We start from the raw sequence: 24,900 nt of genomic DNA on the forward strand, positions 1-24,900 counted from the left end.
TAGATGCTCTGGAAATGTCTACGTATTTAAAAATTCAGCAAAAAGCTGAATCCTTACGAAATTTCTTAATAGTTAAAATAGTCTCCAAGTAGCAGCAAGAGTACTTCAAATATACATTTAACACACACAGAAATATAGCCACGTAAAATGAACAAACACTTATACTATATTCATCTAAACCCAGTTTTGTTTCGTTTTTTCATGTATATTTGCATGTTGTGGCCAAAATTTCAGAAGAACACTAAAATGAGCAGAGATTTTAGGCAAAGAGCTGAATACTTACTAAGTTTCTTAATAGTTGAAATAATTTCCAATATCAGTAAGGAGTACTTGAAATACACATTTGTACACACAGATATATATATTACAAAGTATAATAAACACTTTTTACTATATTCATCTAAGCATGGTTTTTTCTCTTCCCTGCTTGTCTGCATGCTGTGGCCAAATTTCAGAAAAATACAAAAATGATCAAAAAAATATTTGGTTGTACTTATTTAAAAGAACCACTAACAATGGGAATATTTAGGTTTTTTAAACCTCAGACACAAAATCAGATGCCAAAGATCACCTATAAAATCCAGGGGTCCACTGTCAGTATAGAGATTACACTGCTAAATAATTCATTATCCCAAACTGACCAAAACAAGTAAATGCTACTACCACATAAAACACAACATAACAATTCTGGCTTTTTAAAAACTAATTACTAGCACTTTTCCATTCTTATTTTTTCCTTAAAAAATGGTTACAATTCTCAAAATCTAGAGCCAACATACCATCTACAAAACACTGGAGAAGGCCATCTTCCCAAATTTATATTATCTGGTTATCCAGCAAGGTTAAGGCAGTAAGAAGTGCTTTTCTCTAGCTCGAAATTTCATAAATTTCCATGATGAGAGCAAGAATAATGGATCAAAAATATGATCTTTTGCTACAAATTTGCACTAGTAGGGTCTCTGAAGGAGGCAAATACTATTTACATAATAAATGCAAATTTAAATCACTCATTTATTTTGTCAAATTTAGATTCATACATACACACACACATACAAAGAGCAAATTATAATAATTCATTCAGCCAAAATGCATCTTAACCAAAAACAAATTTCTTACCCAGATTTTGCTTTTTCTTCTTCAGCTTCTACCTTTATGCTGAGGGATTCATCTACCCCAGTTGTCTCATCATCTTTATCTTCCAGATTTTCATTTTCTTCTGTTTTTTTCACATTAACCTCTCTTTCCTGATCAGACTGTGTAGGTACAGATTCTGATAAATTCTTTTTACTTCCCTAGAAAAAGATCAGAGGAACTATACCAACAAAAGTAAAAACTGTCAACCTAATTCCATTATCTAATTGTTAGCAAAAGGAGGTACCAACGAATACTAACATTGAGAAAGTTATTTTAAGAAACTACTAAAACACTAGGCAAAAATAGCTAACAGCTATTTTGAACACAAAAATAGCACTTAATGAAGAAAGTGCATGAACAATAAAGTATAAAATTATATAATAAATTAACTATGTAATCTTTACAGAGGATGTAGAAAATGCACTAAAGAAGGCAAAGGACTATCAACAGTATCTTATTTACCAGAGAGGGCTGAATATTTTCCTTTCTTTCAATACCCTCTTCAGTAGGCTTTTCTTCTTTTGGTATTACATTCTCCTCCTCTTCAATCTTTATTTCTTTGATTTCTGGTTCATTTTCTTCCTTAACTTTTATTTCTTTTACATTTTCACACTCCTTACAAGGCTTGTTAACAACTTTCTCTGGCAATGCCATCTGAAATTCAATATTGGCCGACCTACAGTACTCCTCAAAACCATATAAGTATCTGGAAATATGAAAAGAAGTTACATTTGGGAAAACATTTTGAAATGTTACTGTAGAGTTGTAGTTCTTAAAATATGTGTTCATTTCTCCTGTTTAAGTGCTCAGATATTGAGCTATGCTAATATTCAAATTTATTCTAGTTTAGTTCTTCCCAATGTTTTTTACTCGAACAGAAACGTTTTTCAAAGAAAAATAAATTCATTAAAAAAAGATGCTAAAAGTGAAAAGACAGTCATCCTCTTAAATGTAGTAATTGTAACAACAGTAGCTATTAGAAGAATTAGTAATAGCATCTATTTGTTGAGCACTTCTTATATGCCAGGCACTGGCATGTAAAATTTCATTAACTCATCAGAGTAATCCTATGAGGCAAATAGTATCATCTCATTAAAAAAAAGAGGAAATTGAGGCTTGAGAGAATAAATGGTCCAAGGGCACAAAAAGCAAATAACCGGCAGAACCAGGACTCGAACCTGGGTTTATCTGACTTTAAAACTTTGGCATTAAAAAAAACTTTGGCATTTTAACTCCTACACATACTTTCCAAATTTACTTGGCCACAAAAACTTTCTTCACAGACACTCTCACAGATCTAGTATTCATGGAATACACTCTACAAAACACTATTATAGAGTGATTACTCTAGTAAAACTTTCTTGATTTCTTCTTAGAAGAAGTTACTAGCCTCAGTTATATGGTAAATTCCATCCTGCTTTCTAGGTAAAATATTGAATATAGCTATATCAAGTATACCTACTTACTTTTTATAAGCACATTTAACATTGTATCCTGCCGCTGAATTTAAGACAGGGATTCCAAGATCTTGGTAGACTTGTTTCCAAACAGCTCCGCTTTCAATCTAACAGACAAAGTGAAATGAAAACTCCCAAATTAAAAGGTGGGAATGCGATAAAAGTTTGATAAATACTATATATATATGTGTATATGTGTATATATATATATATGTGTGTGTGTGTGTGTGTGTGTGTGTCTGTGTGTGTGTATACACACAAATATTCCTATATTTGTTGGTTCCAGTCTGAAGGAATGAAAAATATCTTGATAAATTCTAAATCAAAAATCTGGTTTACAACAATGTTTTAAAGTAAGTTTTGGTATTTTAACAAATCTCAGAGAATTACAAATGTTGAAATACTAGGCCATCTGACTTTTTTTTTTTTTTTTGGCCACGCAGCACGGCATGCAGGATCCCACTTCCCCAACCAGGGATTGAACTGGTGCCCCCTGCAATGGAAGCACGGAGTCTTAACCACTGGAGCGCCAAGCAGTCCCCATTTGACTTTTAAAGAAACCCTGCTATATATAATAAATAAGAAAACATCCACATTCCTAAATCAAAATCTTAATGAAAAGACAGAGATAAAAAGTTTTAATGCTGTATGATTTCCCATAAAATATATAAGCTAATAAATCAAAGCAATTTTATGAATCTTAGTAATGCAGAATACTTTTTTTTCCTCCAGAATAGCCATAACTGGATGGGCACCATACATCATGGCAACCTTAAGATAATTTCTTCAGTTCAACAAAGATCTTCTGCATATATATGCAAATAATATGTTTTCTACATATATAAGGCACAGTGGTAGAGATTAAGGATATAAAGAATATTAAGACAGATCCCTGCTCTCAATGACCTTACAGTCTAATGGAAAAGGGACAGAGAAAGGAAGAATTTCCACTAATATGGCTGTGTTATAACTCAGGTAGTTTATGAAAGTTTGACAAATTTAACAGTAAATCAGAAAGCTCATTTTTTAAAATCTTTAATTAAATTTAAATTTGGACTGAGGAAGCTAGCTGTTTCTAACTTGTACTCTCCATTTTCTTTTCCTTTTATTCTTAGGTTTTTATTAATAGACAATTTTAGATAATTTTTAGATGAGAAAACATGTATGCAAAACATGTTTCACTTTTGATCGTAATACTTACATTATCAAATCCTCCAAGTTTGTGTACAAGTCTGAATAACTTAAAGAGATTCAAATTTCGATATCCAAGTACAGGTCTCTTGTTAATGGGTGTGCCTATTAAAGGAAACACGAAATATATTAGAACGATGTTACATTTTTAACTTAAACTCTGAAAAGATTCAAACATTACCACCAAATATACATAGTGTAAAGTGTGTATATATGAGAAAAAAAATCCCTTGTTAATCAAAAACATGATACCTACTACTTAAACCCATTTCATTAAAAAATTTTTTTCCTATATCAGATTTTTGAAACCTTATTTATATGATTTCATCCGACTTTCATTCCCCTGATGAGCAAAAGAATAAATACTAAATGAAGCAAAATAAAATACCAACAAAAATTTTTAAAAATCAGGGTAACAAGGTTTGGTAGAACTGAAAAAAGTGTTGAGATAATTGATGGGCAACTGTGTCACAACTAGAGTTATCTTTATGATAATTCCTTTGTATTTTACTAATTTTCTACTATTCTAAAGAATAATTCTAGAATAAAGCTATAGTGTTGTTTATTCTAACATGAAAAAATGTAGGAGAAGAATACTAAAACTATCAAACTGTTAGGATGTGGTAGAGAAAACAACAGGATAGAGATACACAACTTACTGCCCTTTCCAAAAAACATATGACTGGCATAATCACATTTTTCACTCTTTTCTAGTATTAGATTTTATTCATTTTCTTCACTTTTTTATTTACCTTACACAAAAAAGCTTAAGAAATAGCCTGCCTTCTTAGGCCAAGCCTCCATTCATACAAATAAATAATATAGGAATCAAGAACATTTTATATTGAAGAATAAAAAGATACCCACATTGTAGTAGCCACTATGATTTATGAGAGCAAAAAGAAGACCAAGCCAGCTTCTACTCATCAACAATACAAAACTGGATTAAAAAAAACATTAATTCACAGAGCACAGTAGCACTTTCAAGTATTATTCATTCATTTTGTCCTTCTCCTCAAGCTAGAAAGCTTTCTGCCTCTCACCACTCCTTTTCTAGCATCTTCCCAGGAAAGGAGAAACTATACTCTGAACAGCAGATAAGCAAGAGAGTAACAGGGCCATAGTTATTGGTGGACTAGGTCATCACTGCAAATTAAAAGTTATTGTTAGGTACCCATTCCTCTTTCCCCCAATGCTCGTATTTCTTAAACCACAAAAGCAGATTCGATAAGTTAAGCCCAGGCTCACCTTGAGACTTGGTCACCTTTCTCTATGGATGGTTTAATTCTGTTCTTAGTTCTATGTGGCTGGGTTATAAGAAGACTTATAAGGCCCATCTTAGAATGTGTGCTCGCTCGCTCTCTCTCTCTCTCTCTCGCTCTCTCTCTCTCTCTCTCTCTCACTCACTCACTCACACACACAAACAAACACACATGCTGGGAATAGCAAACAGTGATTTTAGAGAAGAGGCTTTTCTACAGGCATGTATGTAGGCTCAAATAAAATGGTACTCTGATACCCATTCTGCTACTGTTTCCTAGTGTAAGAGTTCTTTGGGGGGGTCCCATAAATGGGTGGGGGGACAGACAGGACAGCATACAGTAATTTATGGGTCCACGGCAATAATATCCATCAAAATACTGTCAAATTCCACATTCCACTTCCTATGTGACAGACACCATACTAGGATGCTGGTGATTGGAAATCAAAAAGATAGCCATGATTACCAGTGACATGCAGCTTAATAAACAGAATTCTTATTTTAAGATATTAATTATCTGATACCTACATTAATGATGAATAAAAGAAAAAACACTCACCTCTATCTTCCATAAATTTGTACAACTGTTGAAGAAAGTTCTCCCTTTCCTCTGGAAATGGTTCTATTTCTTCCTAATTTTAGTCACAGAAGAAAAGAATATTATTTTCCTCAGTTAAGCATTTTACTAACACAAGTAGCTTTCCTACCAACAGCAAAGACTAATACTGGAATATTTCAAAGGCTTTTTACCAAATTAAAATTATTTCTTAACACTAAGCTATTCAAAACCAGAAAGCCTAGACATTTCATGCTTTACAGAGAAATATGTCCTAAAAGGTTATCTCAATAGTGACAATTCCAAATGTAAATGCTCATATAAGAAATGAGACCAGCAAAATGATTCATGAACTTTTTACCAGATCAGAGATCTAGTCCTTCATAGGACTAGGTCATAGGCTCAAGAAGACCTACTCTCACTTATATTAAATTGGGTCAGGGTTTACCATCAAAACTAACTCTATTATTGCTCTTCAAGGAACTGAACAAGTGTGGTTCCCATTAACTGCGACTACAATTATCCTTCATTATATACGGCCCCACTGTATAGTGCTTCGAGCTTATAAATTCAGTAAAGTGGGGAACAAACTTGATCTACAATACCTGAAGATTCAGACTTAGGGAAATCTTCAAGTAATAAAATAGTTCCCGAATTTATCAATTACAAGGGAGGGACTAGCTTCTTGCTGCTGTGGCCAGGGGCTGTGGCAGTAGGGAGCTGGTCCTGAAGCAACCTGCAAGGAGCAGGGTAGCAGGTGAGATAGAGGAACTCATCAATTCAGTGACTATCAAGCCATTCAACAATATTTAATGAGCACCGGTAAGTGTAGGCACCATGCAAGGTGCTGAGTCAAACAAAAGAGAAAAAAGCGATGGCACCTGCCATTACAGAACATGATCAGGAGTAACTGCAGAGGAAGTGATTCAAAATATACACCTAGGCTTTACAGTTACTCTGGCTGAAACAAATGTACGACTAACAGTAAAAGTCAGGAGCGTACTTTGCAACTGGTAGTCTAAATAAATCATTTTAATTTTAAAAATCATGAGCCTAAAGCCACTGTTTGAGTGAGATTTGCCTCTTTATTTTATAAGCTAGCAGAAAAAAGGAAGGAAGTTAAAGCAACAAAAACTCATGTTGATAAACTATTATGCTTGCTAATTGGGAAGAGAAGAATCAATTACAATTATTAGTTTGCTCAGGATAAATCTGTATTTCTCAACTTAAACATGGTCCACATACACTGGATTGTGGTAAGGTAGTCAGATGTAAGTCTAAGGAAATCTGTTTTCTAGATATTATCTTAAATGCTCCCAAGGTACAATATTTGACTTACATAAACTGTCAAATGTATTCCTGTTGCAACAAAATTTAAGTGAAGTTTGTATTTAACTTAAAAAACAAAGTTTAAACTGGAAACCAGATCTGCTTTTACAAAAACATTTGTAAAACATAAATCTAAGCGACAGAAGTTTTGGTAATTAATACTTATTGAACATCTGTTACACATTACACACTATGACAGAGTACAAATAAGGCAGAGTCCCTACCATTGAGGAGCTTACAGATTAGTAGGACAGAAAACAAATAGAAAATAAATATATGTACATATGTATGTACACATATATATGTAGGCAAAAATTTCTACAAGAATAGTAGTAGTTTATATTAGCAAATTGAGTGATTAACTTTTCCTAAGGTGAGGAAGGTGATAGTTCTCAGAGCGTTTCCCTTTACAGAGGGGGCATGTCAGTAGTATTTAAAAAACCGAACAGGACTGTGTCAGGCTGACGGGGGGAGGGCACTGTAGGCAGAGGAATTGGTTTGTGCAGAGGTGAGTAGAAACGAGGTATGTAATTTGATGTTGCTGCAACATAATGTTCATAAGTAGATGGGTAGGGAGTTAGTTCCCTGGCAGTACAGTGGTTAGGACTCAGCACATTCACTTCTGTGGCCTGGGTTCAATCCCTGGTCAGGGAACTAAGATCCCGCAAGATGCACCACGCAGCAACCCCCCCCCAAAAGTAGGAGGGTATACCAAGAGAAGTAATATAAAAAAAAGGCAGGGGTGGGCTTCCCTGGTGGCGCAGTGGTTGAGAGTCTGCCTGCTAATGCAGGGAACACAGGTTCGAGCCCTGGTCTGGGAGGATCCCACATGCCGCGGAGTGGCTAGGCCCGTGAGCCGCAACTACTGAGCCTGCACGTCTGGAACCTGTGCTCCGCAACAAGAGAGGCCGAGACAGTGAAAGGCCCGCATACCGCAATGAAGAGTGGCCCCCACTAGCCACAACTAGAGAAAGCCCTCGCACAGAAACAAAGACCCAACACAGCAAAAAATAATTAATTAATAAACTCCTACCCCCTGCCAAAAAAAGTATATAAAAAAAAGGCAGGGGTGGGACTACAAAGGGAGGTTCTAAAAGCGAAGCTTGATTTTCAGAGTGATAAGAAGCAACTGCAGAGGTTTTAAGCAAGGAACTGATGGCTCCGAGCGTTTTAAATAGAAGGCAGTAGGGAAGGAGACTGAAGCCTGCGAAACTTTTACACTACACACTGTCATAGATTACTATATTATAAAACATAAACTCTAAAACAATCCTATTTCATTACTAGTTGCTTACTACAGTTAAATGGCAGAATTTTATAACTTCCCTAAATTATTACATATTAACTTATCTTTGTTTCCTAAAAACATTAAATACAATTCACTTCATGGTCACGTATTGCAGTTTCACTACCTGCACCATTCCCCCAATAACTCTGATAAAGTCGTCCAACAAACCATTAAAGAGCAATGTCACTAGTAATATTATGAGCATCTTTTCCCGGTACTTGTCATTGCTAGACCTAAAGTAACAGCTAAAATAAAATATAAATTTAGCTCCTTGATCCATATAAATTGACAGATGTCTTATTTATGATCTAATTAGACCTACCCACCCAGTTGTATTAGATAAAGTCATTTAAGATTCTCTGAATTAAAGAGATATTAATCTTTACTTTTTTTTTACTATTTATCCCTTTAATACTAGATGGAAGACATATTTTATACTTCACTAGGTATTTTAATAAAATATGTAGATGTAAACATACTCTGAGGTGACAGCTGTCTACATGATGGTAAAAAGCATATGAAAGTAGGGTCTTCCTATATTAGGTAGGGATTTCCTTAACCATCTGATAAACAAAAAGCACAGCAAGATTAAGAAACATTTTTTTCCCTTTTTATTTTTTTAATTGAAGTATAGATGACATACAATATTATATTAATTTCAGGTGTACAACATATTGATTTGACACTTACATACATTATGGACTGAAGATTAAGAAATATTTTTTGAGGTTACTGAGATAACTATACTTAATATTTTTAATTTCACAAGACCATATTTCTGTTTTAAGGTAAGCAAGCAAACTACTTGATTATGATGAATATCACAAGCACAACTGTATTGCGAAATACTTCTAATGCTAAAAATATTTAAGTGATTAATGACTTTAGCCAAATCCCAACTCACAAAGGAAACGTGTCCTTCATTTGAAAAGGCATTAACTATGTTTACTCACCTCCTCTTCACTGCTGTTATCCTCCTTTGCTTTTTCATCATCTTCCTCCTCCTCTTCTTCCTCTGCTTCACTGCTAGAACTATCTTCTTTCAATTCAGTCTTCCAGTTAGCAGGAATAGTTCTACTTTTGTGAAACTCAAGTGCCTGATCAAAGGCTGGAAAGAGACCATAAACTATATCAACTGGAGAAATTAAGACAACTGATTTGTCTAAAAATACTAACAGGATAAAGAAATAAAAAACTACTGTGCTGCCACCACTGACATGTATGGAGTGTTTGCTATGAGCTAGGCACTGTGCTAACTGCTTTTCCATGCAGCAACTCATTTAATCTTAACAGTCTTAGGCATTAGGCACCCATTTTATAGACGGCAAAACTGCTACCATTTGAAGGTGACTTAGGTTCAAACAAAGACAAGAGAAAAGGGGCAGTTTTCTTCTTTTAAATGAAAATTAAGAGTGTCTAGTAAAAAACACTTTAAGATAGGTAAATTTTTAATCGTTTTATCAAAAAAAGAGATTATTAAACAGTATTATATACCAGGCACAGAGTCATTGTAATAACACACAATACCTGAAAATATACTATAAAAATGTCCTCTACATTTTTCGTTAAGCCTGAATTTAAATTATATTAACAATTAGCTTAAACTAAAATTAGCTAGACAGTTATTCTCACTTTATAATGCATGGAAATAAATTCTAAGCCATAAATTCTTGATGATTTTTAACCGGTCTACATAGCATATTATTTGATTCAGTGAACATGGGCAAAGAAAAAATAAACAGCTATTTACAATGCTAAAAATCAAGTAAGAGATGCAATTATCACGTATTCCTTAATAAAATATAACTACGGTTATAAGAAATGCCAAATCAAAATTACTTTGATTCCTGTTTCTACCATCCTCAGGAACTAATATTTTATTTACTAGGCAAAAGCCAGACTACAGTAACAGCTGATGATATTGTTCTTTCCCATTTTTAGATTATTGTCCCAATTATAAGCTAAAAAAAAAAAAGAATACCTGTGATAACAAAAGGCACGTGGGTTTACAAAAGTATAAGTCGCATAGAACCAAATGTAACTTTAAAGACTTAAAAAAAATTTTAAGACCAAAAGAATATTTAATCTTCAGAAATACTTTTTACTTTTTTTTTTTTTTGGCCATGCCACGCAACTTGCAGGATCTTAGTTCCCCGACCAGGGATCGAACCCGGGCTCCAGCAGTGAAAGCTCCAGAGTCCTAACCACTGGACTGCCAGGGAATTCCCCATCAGTTTTTAAATTAACTATAATTTGTTCCAAGATTATCCTTACCTTGTTTTAATACAGCATCAGGCTTTGGTGCAGTGTCACTAGTAATTTCATGGACATCCTTTCTTGGTACTGAAGTACTATATTATTTTTTTAATTTTAAAGGAAAAACCCCACAAAAATACAACAGAGATTAATTAAGAGTCCAATTACCTACCACAGAAAGATACTGAAAACATGGAAATACTGACACTTACAATGAAAATGATTGCATACAGGGTTGCAAGTCCCAAATAAAATGCTAGGCAGGATGTTAAAATATGTAATCATCTACAGAAGGACCCCACCTTAAGAGATGTTTTATAAGCAACAAGGTATTCTCAAATATCAGAGGACTTAGCTAAACGCAATACTAAAAATACTGAAACACTGAAAATAATAAATTAAAATGTCTGGATAGCAGAATGCATCAATCCAATAAAAAATAAGTTAAATAGCAAGAATTGGCCATCATCTTAGGATAAGCACAAGAAATTACTAAATTTAAGACTGGAAGAACATGTACTATTTTATAATGTAAAATGTTCTTTTAACAATTTTTTTTTATTTTTTATTTTTTATTTTTTATTTTTTCTTTTTGCGGTATGCGGGCCTCTCACTCTTGTGGCCTCTCCCGTTGCGGAGCACAGGCTCCGGATGCGCAGGCCCAGCGGCCATGGCTCACGGGCCCAGCCGCTCCGCGGCATATGGGATCCTCCCAGACCGGGGCACGAACCCGTATCCCCTGCATCGGCAGGCGGACTCTCAACCACTGCGCCACCAGGGAGGCCCAACAATTTTTTTTTAAACTGAATTCTAGGTTCACAAGCAAACTTCTAATATATAATTTAAGGTTTTTTCATGGAACTTAGCAACCGTAAGGAGGGGCTAGATGCAAGCAACTGGGAGAGGTTCATTCTATCATATACATCACGTATATTTCCTATTTTACACTAATAAATCATCATTCATCTTTTCTGCACTTGGTTTGTCTCAACCAAACCACAAAAGCCTAAAAACTATTCCAAATACATTTTTCAGCCTGCTTTTTTGAACTTTTTATTTAAAAATTTCAAATATATACAAAAGTAGACAAAACAGTACAATGAACTCCCACATATCCATTACCCAACTACAATAATCATTAACTCAGAGTCACTGTTTCGTTTATATCCCTACCTACCTCCTCCTCCCACCCCAACTGGATATTTTGAAGCAAATCCCAGACATTATATAATTTAATTTATAATATTTCATTACGGAGCTTTAAAAGAAAATTCTTCTAAAAATATAACCATATCATTATCACACATTTAAAAATTCACAGTAATTTCTTAATATCATCAAACCAGTATTCAATTTCAGTGTTCAAATTTCTCTGATTATCTCCATTTTGTGAAAGTGAGTTTCAGATAGACTGTTTTTAAAAATCACATTTCAGAACTTGAAAACCCAAACACCAATCTTAAAGCATGATGATCCTTTTAAAGTATAGTTACCCAATAAGGCAAAATATAAAATACATGGATTTTCTAGTCACACAATTCTTCAAGAAAGAAAAAAACACATAGTTTTTCAGTTCCAGAAAAGTTCTACATGAAAGGTCACTTTCTTAATACTTAACATACATTTATAGTAACTCATTTTAATCCTCAGCCTACTGCAGAAGTCGAATGTTACACAACAGGGTAACACTAACCCATTTAGACATAATTAAAAATGATAGAAAATCCTAATAAGACATTCAAAAACAATAAATATATCAATATCAATCAAGTATTAGATGTGGTAGATATATCGAATTTTCCTCAATAAATCATCAGCTATTACACAGGCAAATACTGACAAATTAGACAGCACTTAGAGTCTAGTTTAGAAAAGACCAAATGAACAAGAAAAGACATATCATAAGACTACTATACTTAATGATAATATGAAAAATGATCATACTCTGAAACACTGTGTATGATGAGAAGGAAAAGCATAAGGTCACTGGAAATAACTAATTTATAATTTACCATCCCAATCTGGAAAAACGGCATATTTTTCATACCAAGTGAATTATACTTACAATTTGCCATCTTTGAAAGATCGAACAAGAATATTGTCTTTTTTCACAGCAATTTCATCACTACAATCAGGACAAACCACCTTTTAAAAAAAGTGTGAAACTATTATAACTAAAAGCACATTTATAGATAGTTATATAAGTATCAATTATTTAAATCCTTTTCAAAACAGTTTCAGCTTAAAATTTAAAAACTAATTTTAGTTTGAGGGTAAACAGTTACACACACATGTGGGAACACACACAAGTAATTTTAAGTTTATATCCTTCCAGCTCTCTGGATTATCCACATTGTTTTCTGACACAGGCACGGTGTTGACAGCAGAACTGTGGCTATGACTAGACTGAAGCTGTGGACCAAGTCTAGGCAGAAATAGAAAGCTGGAATGAGAGTAGCTCAGGGGTGGAAAAAGAGGGAGAGCTAGTCCTAACAAAGGGTCTGCAGCAGGGCTAAGAGAACAGCAGGACCAAAATGGAATCAGATATCAGAACCTTAATCAGAGCAGTCTCTATCTTTAAAAAGACAGAGATGATGTTCTACTGATTATCTACATTTAAATATACACTTTAACACATGCTAAAATTTCTCCATAATATTACCCACTCTAAAAAGTAAGCATTTTAAACTGGGTACCTTCCTGGGGTCTGTGTAAGATTTATTATGAACAAAATAAAAGATTTATTTTATTTGAAGTCATCTCAACTATTATTTAAAGTAAGGATAAAGCATGCCTTCCCAAAGGTAATACTAACGTAAGACACCTATAAATTTTTATTATTTTAATCCCGAGATAGCCCACTATATATACCAAGAACAATAGTATAGTTACAGTTTTTAATGAAAAATGGGCTAAGTAAGTATGACAGATTTAAGGACTGTCTCACTAGCTCTGAAAAATGACACAATAGTACATAAAGGCATGTAATCTCACCACAGGTTTGAGAGGAGTGAGAAACAGGTAAGTTCTAGTTCAGTCTTTAAAAGGTTAACAATTTCCATACTTGTAACTGCACTGCATTAAGCATTGCTTAAATGTTGATGGCATTATGAAATAATTCACTCATGAAAGTCTTTTACATGCGTTAGCATCTACGAAAACTTTCCTATCATTTCAATAAGGTCCAGAAGTAAGTACTTAATATCTGTTTATTCATTCATCCAGTCACTCTACAAATATTAACTATTTCATCAAGGTACTGTACCAGACCACAGAGGCCTAGTCAGTCACCGTTCCTCCCCACAATGAGCTTGTATTCTAGCTGGGAAGACAAGCACTAAACAACTAAGTGCACATTTATTTAACTGCTATTGTGGTAAGTCTTTATCTAGGTGGTCAGGTACCACTTTCTTAAAGACACAACATTTAAGCTCAGCTTTGAAAGCTGAGTAGGAACTGGCTTGACGAAGGATGTATGTGTGTACACGTGTGTACCACAGGGCTGCGCTGCAAGCAGAGGAAACAGATTATGCAAAGGGCCTGACACAGAAAGCAGTGGAGCCCATTCCAGGAAGCAAAAGGTCAATGTAGCTAATTTTCTGCCTGGGCTGAATAAGTGAGGTAAGCAGAGTTCAGATCTGTCAATCTTGTATGCCATGTTAATTCTGAGGATAAAATCTAAACTCTTCAAGGGAAGGATCCAAAGCAAGATAATGTCATAATAGAATTGCCTTTTAAAAAATTACTTTGACTGTCATAAAGAAAATGGACCAGAGAAGGACAAGAGTTGGAAGAGATGAAGCTACTGCAAATCTTCCAGGTGAGAGATGGTGACCTGGATGTAAAGTGGTGCTGATGGTAAATTAAAGGAACAAGAAATAGTAGAGATAATTAGGGAAGTGCAGAGATGACAGAGAAAAGGATGCTTACATTTCTGCCTTGTGCAAATGGTGTCATTCACAGGGAGAGGAGACAATGGGTCATGTTTGGGAATGAGAGAGGAGAGAATAAATTTAGCTTCAGGCTTATTAAATTTTGAGGTGAATTAAATTTTGAGGTGACTAAAGGGCAGCCAAGTGGAGATAATGATAGATAGATACCCAGGTCCAGAGCTCAGAGTAGGGGTCTGAACTCTAAGCTATAAACTTGGGAGTAAACAGTCTAAATATCAGAGCTCTAAAACTGTGAGCCAAAAGCACACATTTTTTTCTTTCTCATGAGCTTAGGATTTTGAAAACCACACACGTGACAGCTTTGGCCAGTGCTGACAATGGCGTGTAAGTGGGTTCACTCTCCATTCTCTTACAGGAACTACAATCCACATTTTATCCCATTCACCCATGCATGTGATTTTCTTTGGTCCCTAAGACATTTCAGTTTATTATCTCTGCAACCAATGCTATAAAAGGGGATGAGATCACCCTAAAGAGAATACAATGTGATACATTCTGAAACTTGAACAACAACATTTAAAGCTTGGTTAAAGGAGAAACAGTAGAGGAAAATGAAAAAGAGGACTGCATGAGTCAGGGAAGCTAAGATTTCCTCCCCTTAAAATGGGGGTAAATACCACTTATGTCTCAGCCTCAATTAGGATTAAATAAGACCATGTGCTTACATGAACAAGCTAGCACAGGGCCTGGCCAGGGTAAGTGCTCAAAACATGGTGGCTATTAATAGTTCCTAGAAGTATGCAATTGTTCTCTAACATGATGTTACCAAGCAGTTGTTAAAATTTACTCAATTTATAAACACTAATTTTAAAAATAGAAATGCAAATACTATTTATGTGATTATGTCAAGATTGTTTGATTCAAAACACAATTTCACACTCTAGTTGACAAAAATTATTTATCACTTTCCAAAAGATCTCAAATTTGTGGGGAAGATAATATGTATCACTAATGCTAAGATTTTTAAAATAATGATAAAATCGTTGACTAAGCAGATTACTAACCCTTCAGTATTGTATATCTTTAAATATTTTTCTCATCATCAAGGAAACTATTTAGAAATTATGATGAGAGAATATTAATACTGAAAATACTAAAGTGCAAATTTTAATGTTCCTTTTGTTTTAGAAAAAGACACACAAAGCTCTTTTAAAACATGTTTTCAAAAGAAATTCTTTCAAAGAATCTTAGTGCTTTAGGAAAAAAGAAATGATCACATACACTTACACTTAAGTTTTTAGCTTGCCATTAACCCAAAGCTCAACAAGTTACTTAAACCTTCTAACACTCAGTTTCCTTATCTCTAAATGAGGATAAATAATACATACCTCATAATCAGCATAAAGACATTAGCACAATCCTTACACATAACAGGCATCCAATAAATGTGTAATGGATAGAAGGATATATGCAGAGGTACAAAGGTATCATAAAGTATTTATATTTATTAAAATAATTGCCCTCATCAGTTTTAATTATAACTGTAAGAGTTGACAATTGTTGGGCACTTATTTTGTGCAAAACACTAAACACTTGGGATAAAGAATACAAAATGTTTACAAAAAGGATGAAAAATAGATATCATTTGTAGACAACAGTAGAAAACAAGATGCTGTTCTTCTTTTGCAGACTTTTGCATGGTAGATTTAGAAGTTTTAAAGGTTTGCATGAGGAATTTTTCACCCCAAATTGAGCAGTGTAACATACCTAGCCTCTAAAATTATCATGATTTTCATCCTTTCTCGGATGACTTCAGGAGTTCTTTGTACTCAGAAATAACTTTCAAGGAATTTTGTGTGAACTGAATGATGCTAAAACCATTTCCCCATTTTGTACCTATGAAAAAACACTAGTAAGAAAATCAACTATTTTCTTCATGAACTTATATAGTTGAAAGTTAAACTTTCATACTGAAGTTACTCACCAATGCAGGAAACCATAGTGCTTTCTTTTTATCCAAACTAACGTAATCTACACATACAACTTTTCCTAGCAGCTCATCAATCTGTTTCCTATCATCCTCATCTTCATCACTGGAGGATGAAGAAGACTCTTCCTCTGGTCTAGGGAAAGAAAAAAAATGAGACATTTCTATTTATCTTCACAAAGAATAAGCACACCAAGCTGATGAGTACAGGTATTCTAGAAATCTTACCGCGTTTCCTACAACCTACAGAATGGCTAATTTAAATTTTTAAATAATTTTCTAAATTTCTAAAGAATAATAATTTTAAAAAGGTTATCATTAGAGGAAAGCAATCCATTTTCCTAAAAATCTTCTGGATTTATTTAGTGCTATTTTAAAAGATTAAGGGAAAGATCAGAACAGAATAACACTGGTCCCCAAATTCTCAAAAAGCTAAAGGCTCCATATGGAGCATCCCAGTACTGCACTAAAATATACTAGATCCTCCTCTCAAATTAAAGGAATTCTGGAGATGGTAGTTTTACACTCCCAGTACAAAGCTAATTTTATTTATTTATTTATTTTGGCCACACCACACGGCTTACAGGATCTTCAGTTGCCCGACCAGGGAACTGAACCCGGGCCACCACAGTGAGAGCTCGGAGTCCTAACCATTGGACCGCCAGGGAATTCCTCCAAAGCTAATTTTAAAAAGGGGAAGGCAGATCTTTATTAATGGGGATCAGGCTGGGGAGAGAAAACACTCTGGTAAGAGATCACCATTGGTGTCTTTAGTATCAAATATACACAAACTACATATTCATAAGATGCACAATATGGTTCTTCTGTATTATGCTAAAAACTCCTTGGGCTTCCCTGGTGGCGCACTGGTTGGGAGTCCGCCTGCCGATGCAGGGGACACAGGTTCGAGCCCCGGTCCGGGAGGATCCCACATGCCACGGAGTGGCTGGGCCTGTGAGCCATGGCCACTGAGCCTGCACGTCCAGAGCCTGTGCTCCGCAACGGGAGAGGCCACAACAGTGAGAGGCCCGCGTACCGCCAAAAAAAAAAAAAAAAAAGGAAAACAAAAACAAATTCTGAATCTGATTCCGAGAAAGCCCACAATTAGTGGTAAAGAAAACAGGTTCTAATAACTGTGCTCAAAATGCCCACAATAACTGTAGTGACCTAAATGGGAAGGAAATCCAAAAAAGAGGGGACATATATATACGTATAGCTGATTCACTTTGTTGTACAGTAGAAACACAACATTGTAAAGCAACTATACTCCAATAAAAATTAAATGGGCTTTATGAATAAAAAAAAAATGCCCAGAATAAGTAATGATACTAAGAATGCTGAATAAATAGACTGCAAGAGAATGAGAAATATAATAAAATAAAAATGATATTTCTATAAAATAAAACAGGATGACAATATGTCATCCTTTTATATTTATATATTCCAATATATTCCAATATATATTTATATATTCCAACGTAAATATAAAGGAAGCAAAACCTATTATAATACTATTAAACATTTTAGAGTGACAGGGGGAATATCACTATCTGATTTCAGTGATCACTCAATTAACCTAAAAATTGTCCTGTGATAAAAAAACAAAGCAGGGCTTCCCTGGTGGTGCAGTGGTTAAAAATCCACCTTGCAATGCAGGGGACATGGGTTCGAGCCCTGGTACAGGAAGATCCCACATGCCGCAGAGCAACTAAGCCCATGCACCACAACTACTGAGCCCACGTGCCACAACTACTGAAGCCCGCATGCCTAGAGCCCGTGCTCTGCAACAAGAGAAGCGCACCACAATGAGAAGCCCACGCACCGCAACGAAGAGTAGCCCCCGCTCACTGCAACCAGAGAACAGCCCGCGCACAGCAACCAAGACCCAACACAGCCAAAAACAATAAATAAAATAAATGAATTTTTTTAAAAAAGCAGATCTTCAAAATTTGCTACTGAGTAGAACTACTGTACTTCAAATGGCACTTAAAGCAGCTTAACCCTTACTTAGAAAGTAGGTAATAGGCAGCAGGAAAAACCAACACACCTTCATATTAGCAGAGCATAAAACCGTACAAATTGGCACAAAGCTTGGGATAATAATGACAGACTTCTCAAGTCTGATTTCTACTTGATTAGAAGAACTTCTCAAGGACAACACAACCAAACTTAAAACCGTAATTATTGCTTTTTTCAAAGTAGTCACAGAAGACTCATTCAGCTGGGATTTTATGGACACCCTTTATGCCATTATCATTAGCAAGACAGAAAGTCACAATGTCACAAATAACATTAATCAAATCCGTAAAACATAGAACGAGAAAACTGGGCCTTACTTGGCTAACAATGTCATCTGCAACAGTAATGAAAATTCTGATTTCTTTCAAAAGACTTAACAAATGTGAAGACTTCAGACACGAGAAAAGTTATATATATAAAAATGTAAACTGACTGGCTACATAAAACATCCATCCACCTCCCATCATGTCCAGACTCCACTCCAAAACCATTCCCCACTCGTGGACTAGATTTCCTCCTCCCTCTCACCTACTCAAGCCTTTATTCCAGCAATGCTCGCTTCTCTCTCCTGTATCAATTTTTCTGCCTCTACTAGATTGAGTCCTACCAGTATAGTGTTATTTCTAAGAAAATGCTGTTACTTCTCCCACTTAAAAAAACAGAAGATCCCCTGACCTCACTTTCTCCACCAACTACTCCTCCCCTTGGCAGAGAAACAGCCTAGAATGCTTTATCCCCAGAAATCTGGAAACTTTTTCACCTCCTCTAAGTGTCTGTTCAAATGTCACCTCAATTACGTTACTCTGATCACCTTATTCAAATTTATAACCTGCCCATCCCAATCCCCCCGCCCAACCTTACTCTTACTATTTCCACAGCACTTACAAATCTATCACACTACATAATTTACTTAATTCTTCTGTTTTTTTCTGTATTGTCCATCTCCCCGCATACAAGATAATGTAAGCTCTAAAGGCAGAGGGGGTTTTTTTGGCTACACCGCAGGGAATGTGGGATCTTAGTTCCCCAACCAGATATCAAACCCATGCCCCCTGCAGTGGAAGCGCAGTCTTAACTCCGAGACCGCCACGGAAGTGCCCCGGAGATTTTATAAATACCTGTTTTGTTCACTGATATATCCCAAGTACCTGAACAGTGCTTGGCACAGTGCAGATGCTCAATAAATATTTGTTGACTAAGTAAATGAACTGAATAGGTTTATTTTTTTTTACTGTGGTACTTTTGATTTCTATTTCTTCTGAAATCACAAAATGTATACAATCAGTATAATGTATACAACCAGTATTACCCATACCATTATACCTAAGGCTCCTTTTAACTTTACCTTTTAGTGGAGTTTAGCCAGGAAATTGTTTGCCTAAGACTAGTACTCAATAAACTGGTATACTAAAATAAATGAGCATCAGAAATATGTTAAGGGAGCAAAGATAGAACAAGCAGAGAGTCTGCTTGGTGTTTATTCCCCTCTGACATTGTTGCTTCTCTGGTACCAGGTATGTGTTTATAGAGCCACAACAAAATAACGTACTGTCTCTGAAATAATGTCTGATGATGCCACTGGAAACAAAGCTAATTACATGAGAATGTTTACTAAACAAACTAACAGCTAGACACTTAAAGCTGATCACACATCACTATTAACTGTAAATTAATTGTAAATCAAGTAAGAAGAACTTTAGACAAGACACTTGCCAAAGAATATCAAATGATGAGCTACAAATATAAAATTGAGCCAGAAACTGCAGAGGCTCAATCTCTGAAATGCAATTCAGACTTCAATGATCCTTATTCTTTCAAACAACTAACTCAGTTTCAAATTTTGTACATTAAATTAAAAATCTGTATTAGTCAGTATCAGGAAGACTGAAAACGTGTAGCTTCTTAGAGATTAAAACATATAGAACATAAGAACATGTACGGACTTAATAAAAGGGTTTTAATTTTTTCCCAATTTTTATCAAGAAGGAAACTAGAATCAAATTCTCATATCAGAATAAAGCAGTGAATAATAAAAAGAACTTCTGGACTTAGATAGTGGTGCTGGTTGTAAAAATGTTGTGAATATACTAAAAAACACTGACAGTGAATACTTTAAAAGGGTGAATTTTACATGTGAATTTTACATGTGAATTATACCTCAATAAAAAAAATTTTTTTTTAGGGCTTCCCTGGTGGCACAGTGGTTGAGAGTCTGCCTGCCGATGCAGGGGACACGGGTTCGTGCCCCGGTCCGGGAAGATCCCACATACCGCGGAGCAGCTGGGCCCGTGAGCCATGGCCGCTGAGCCTGCGCGTCCGGAGCCTGTGCTCCGCAATGGGAGAGGCCACAGCAGTGAGAGGCCCGCGTACCGCAAAAAAAAAAAAAAAAAAAAAAAATTTGTTAAAGGTCTGCAGACCTGTATACCAGGTACAAATCACTAGTTTACTGGGTAAACCTTAGCACTGTCACTGGGTAGAACCTGTACCCACAAATAATCTCTAACAAGTATCATTATAAGCCTTATTATGCTTTATCCTTTTTCTGAAGGATAACAGCAAGTAGACTACCTTCCTACAATAGCAGTTGCATATATACTTTTGCCAGGTTATTGGAAAAAACTTTTGAGGGAGAGGGTCACAAATACTTCTATAATTTCAGAATTCTATTCTTCAGGTAGAATCAAAGAAAACCTCTGCATACAATGTAAATTATAAGGGCAAAATTCACTCAAGTTATACATAATCAAAAGGATCAATAACTTGCTTAAAAAAAATTAAGCTAGAGGATGATAATCTTTGAAAAACAAAATATCTGAATATATTAGGATTAAAAGCAGAATATAAATAAAACAATTAAAGGAAGGTATCAAAAATAATTTTGGAATAGCTGGAGGCAGATCAACTGGTATGTGGATTAACAGTTCTTAAAAGAAAACAAAGGTAGTGATATATCATTGCAACAGTGGAGTCCGGGGAATCCTGGGAAGAGATAACCTTATCTATCTTTGTACAAATTTTAAATGGCAATCAGAGAAGCATAATGAAGACCTTTTTGAGTTGAGTAATGGAAGAGGAAATGAAGGTCAGATAAATGACCTTAAGATCCAGGTTCCAGACTTTGTTGCAGAAAATCACTCTGAAGAAAGGGGAGAAAGAACTTTGAGGAAGCGTAATTTAAGGAGATGGGCACTTTAAACTGTGGTACTTGCCTGTGGCACTTACACACCAAGGCTTAAAGCACTAAGCATGAACATCATGACGTCTCTTGGCAGTGAGAAAGACTACAGTAGTGAGGCGGAAGGAACAGCAAGCAAAGTAAGACTGCAGATGGGCTGCGCTTCATTTCCAACAGTAGTAACTCTCAACCTTTCGCCTGCCTTCATACTTTACACATGTACAACACGATCCTAACAGCAAATCTCTCATTACACACAGATTCTCAACAGGAAAATCGCTAACTTAGAATGTTTGCTAGAGTCTTCAGAAAGCAAAGATAAACTTGCTCAGTGACAACTGCATGCTTTCTTCTCATATACAAGAAAGGGAGACCTCAGCTAAGAAACATAGCAGACATTTTAACAGACTATAATTTTCGGTCTTTTTTTGGGGGAGCCGCAATACACGGCTTGTGGGATCTTAGTTTCCCGACGAGGAACTGAACCTGGGCCCTCGGCATTGAAAGCACGGAGTCCTAACCACTGGACCACCACGGAATTCCCGTTTGGTCCTTTTTGTAGACCATTCTATGTGATATTCCATAAATTATCTTATTTAAAAAAATTTTTTACACTTCTGGATGACATTTGTAGAAAGGTAAAATATGTTAAATATTAGATGCAATTTTTTTCAAAATTGAAAGAATTCTTGATTCAAAAACTGTTTTCCCTATAATATGTATATAATACATAATACAGGAATACTGTTTTTAAATTCATAAAATATAGCCAAAAACAGTCCTTCCTGTCGGACATAAGCACTAGTAAGCAGAATTTTTACATACTCACATATAAACACATTTTTACATGTAAATGAAATGTTACATACTAGTATTTCATTAAAATTTTTTCATTCAATACATGATGATGATATCCAGTACTTACATAGTGATTACTACTTAAACCCTTTAAAGGACAGAATTCATTTCACCTTTGCAACAACTCTCAGAGACAGGGAATACTATTACCTCAATTTTACGGATGAGAAAATTGAAGCATGAAAAGACAAAGCATCCTACCCAAGGTTACACAGCAAAGAAGTGGCAGAGGCAGGAGTCAAACCCATGCCATCTTGCTCCACTGTTCACACTCTTTTATTTCGGAGGGCGGGGGGTCGTGCGGCATTCTGGACCTTAGTTCCCTGACCAGGGATCGAACCCATACCCCTACAGCGGAAGCACAGAGTCTTAACCACTGGACCACCAGGGAAGTCCCTACTGTTCACACTCTTAACTCAGCCACACTTCCACTCTCAAGAGCTAGAGAAGTGGAAAATCTTTGCCAATGAAATAATTTTACATTAAATACACCCACACCTCACTGTTCTGACATCATCAATCATAGTTAATTAAACTGACTACGGGCTTCCCTGGTGGCGCAGTGGTTAAGAATCCACCTGCCAAGGCAGGGGACATGGGTTCAAGCCCTGGTCCAGGAAGATCCCACATGCCGCGGAGCAACTAAGCCCGTGCACTTCAACTACTGAGCCTGCGCTCTAGAGCCCGTGAGCCACAACTACTGAGCCCGCCTGCCACAACTACTGAAGCCCGCACACCTATAGCCTGTGCTCCACAACAAGAGAAGCCACCACAATGAGAAGCCTGCACACCACAACGAAGAGTAGCCCCCGCTCGCCGCAACTAGAGAAAGCCCACGCACAGCAACAAAGACCCAACGCAGCCAAAAACAGTAAATAAATAAATTTATATATATAAAAAAAAAGTTGACTATAAAGCTACGGGAAGACCCTAATGATCAATGGTAGATAAAATTTTAATTCACAATTGAAGTTATTAACTTTCAAAGAGATGTCAAAAGATTTAACCTATAAGTGCTTCAGTGAATATTTTATGGCAATGTAATAGCCCTCTGAAAAAACTGAAAACAATATTAGATCACAATAACATCTAGTAATCACAAGAGGACTCTTTCATACTAATAATGCCATTACACATTTTTCATCTATTTTCCTTTCTGACTAGAAGACTCATATTTTCAAAGTTACACAAAGAAGAGTAAATAATAGTTACAACCTCAGTATCCTAAAAATAATCAAGTGACCAGCAAGTTACACTCCAAGTGACAGACATTTTTCACCTATTAATTGAGAAAAACATTTTCTAAAATATTCAGAGTTAAGTGAGAAAAAGAAATGCATGGCCCAAATCACTAGTAGAAAAATAAGTAATATTATATATTTTTTCAGTGCAAGGATTAGTCTTTTAATTCCCTCCCTCAAATGAGTCATTATTTATTTCCTGTTAAAACTCATTTGGAAAGTAACTGTAGTACTCTAGACAAAAAAGAGTCAATCAATTGAATGGGAAAAGGCCTATGGAACACGGGTGAGTTCAAGTCCTGGTCCCTTCCTTCCTGTGTTCCTTGGATTAGCTGCTGTCTCTGAGGCCAATTTCCCCAATTTTTAATAGGGGTAAAAATAATACCTACCTTCATGAGTTCGCTGTAAGGCTGAAACTAAGCTATATGAGAGATAGAGCTTACCCAATTTTTATCTCCAAAGCTTAGCCACTATTAGATTTAACACCTAACTCTATTACTTTGAATGAAAGCATTCACTTACATTACAAGTTTCAATAATTCAACTCAATATTTTGGGGTGTTTTTTTTTCTTTATCTTTTGGTCACGCAGTGCGGCATGTGGAATCTTAGTTCCCCGACCAGGGAACGAACCTGAGACCCCTGCAATGGAAGTGTGGAGTTTTAACCACTGGACCGCCAGGGAAGTCCCTCAATTCAATATTTTTAATAGCTACTCTGACAATATTTGGCTCAGGCACATTAAATTTTTAAAAATTTTACCCGAGCAAAATATTCAAAATCGTTTTTAAACAATTTAACCTCCAACAGAATAAATTAAAAACTACATTCTCTTGCCCCATCCTCTCCCATTTTCTTCTGCTCTGTGGAGGCAACTGCTTTTAACTCTTTCAGCTCTGACAGTTAACACCTTATCTCTAAATAATATTCCTATACCGCTATTTCTATATTTATACATTTTAGACGTTATTGTATTGACTTCCTGTTGTTTTAAGGACTTAGCTTTTATATTTAAGCAACCTCTCTACACTCCATCCTACTAATATAGTGTTCTTTTCTTATATAATTTTGAGGGGAGTAACTAAATGCCTTTACTATTTTTTTCTCTGTTTGTTATCATCATATCTTTAATTTCCCCCCAATGTTCCATCATCCTAGATAACAAGTCCTCCCTTTAATAGAAACTTCCATTTCTCCATTTTGCATTCTACTGACCACTAGCATCTAGTGTTACTATTGAGAAGTCTGTTGCCATT

At 35.6% G+C, this 24,900-nt stretch overlaps 1 protein-coding gene across 6 annotated transcripts in view; it reads right to left on the reverse strand.

The window, feature by feature from the left end:
- ARID4B (AT-rich interaction domain 4B) overlaps positions 1-24,900 on the reverse strand; it is a 139,204-nt gene that overhangs the window by 37,701 nt on the left and 76,603 nt on the right. For all 6 annotated transcript variants that reach the window (XM_081241093.1, XM_081241095.1, XM_081241094.1 and 3 more), the window contains exons 8-16: positions 16,350-16,488; positions 12,538-12,617; positions 10,491-10,567; positions 9,170-9,324; positions 5,603-5,675; positions 3,793-3,887; positions 2,601-2,698; positions 1,597-1,840; positions 1,117-1,292 (exon numbers count right to left, since the gene is read on the reverse strand). In XM_081241093.1, coding sequence (XP_081097219.1) covers positions 1,117-1,292; positions 1,597-1,840; positions 2,601-2,698; positions 3,793-3,887; positions 5,603-5,675; positions 9,170-9,324; positions 10,491-10,567; positions 12,538-12,617; positions 16,350-16,488 — 1,137 coding nt within the window. The remainder of the gene's footprint in view (positions 1-1,116; positions 1,293-1,596; positions 1,841-2,600; positions 2,699-3,792; positions 3,888-5,602; positions 5,676-9,169; positions 9,325-10,490; positions 10,568-12,537; positions 12,618-16,349; positions 16,489-24,900) is intronic.

Source organism: Mesoplodon bidens (genome assembly GCF_964165515.1).
Source record: "Mesoplodon bidens genome assembly, chromosome: 1".
Taxonomy (NCBI): domain Eukaryota; kingdom Metazoa; phylum Chordata; class Mammalia; order Artiodactyla; family Ziphiidae; genus Mesoplodon; species Mesoplodon bidens.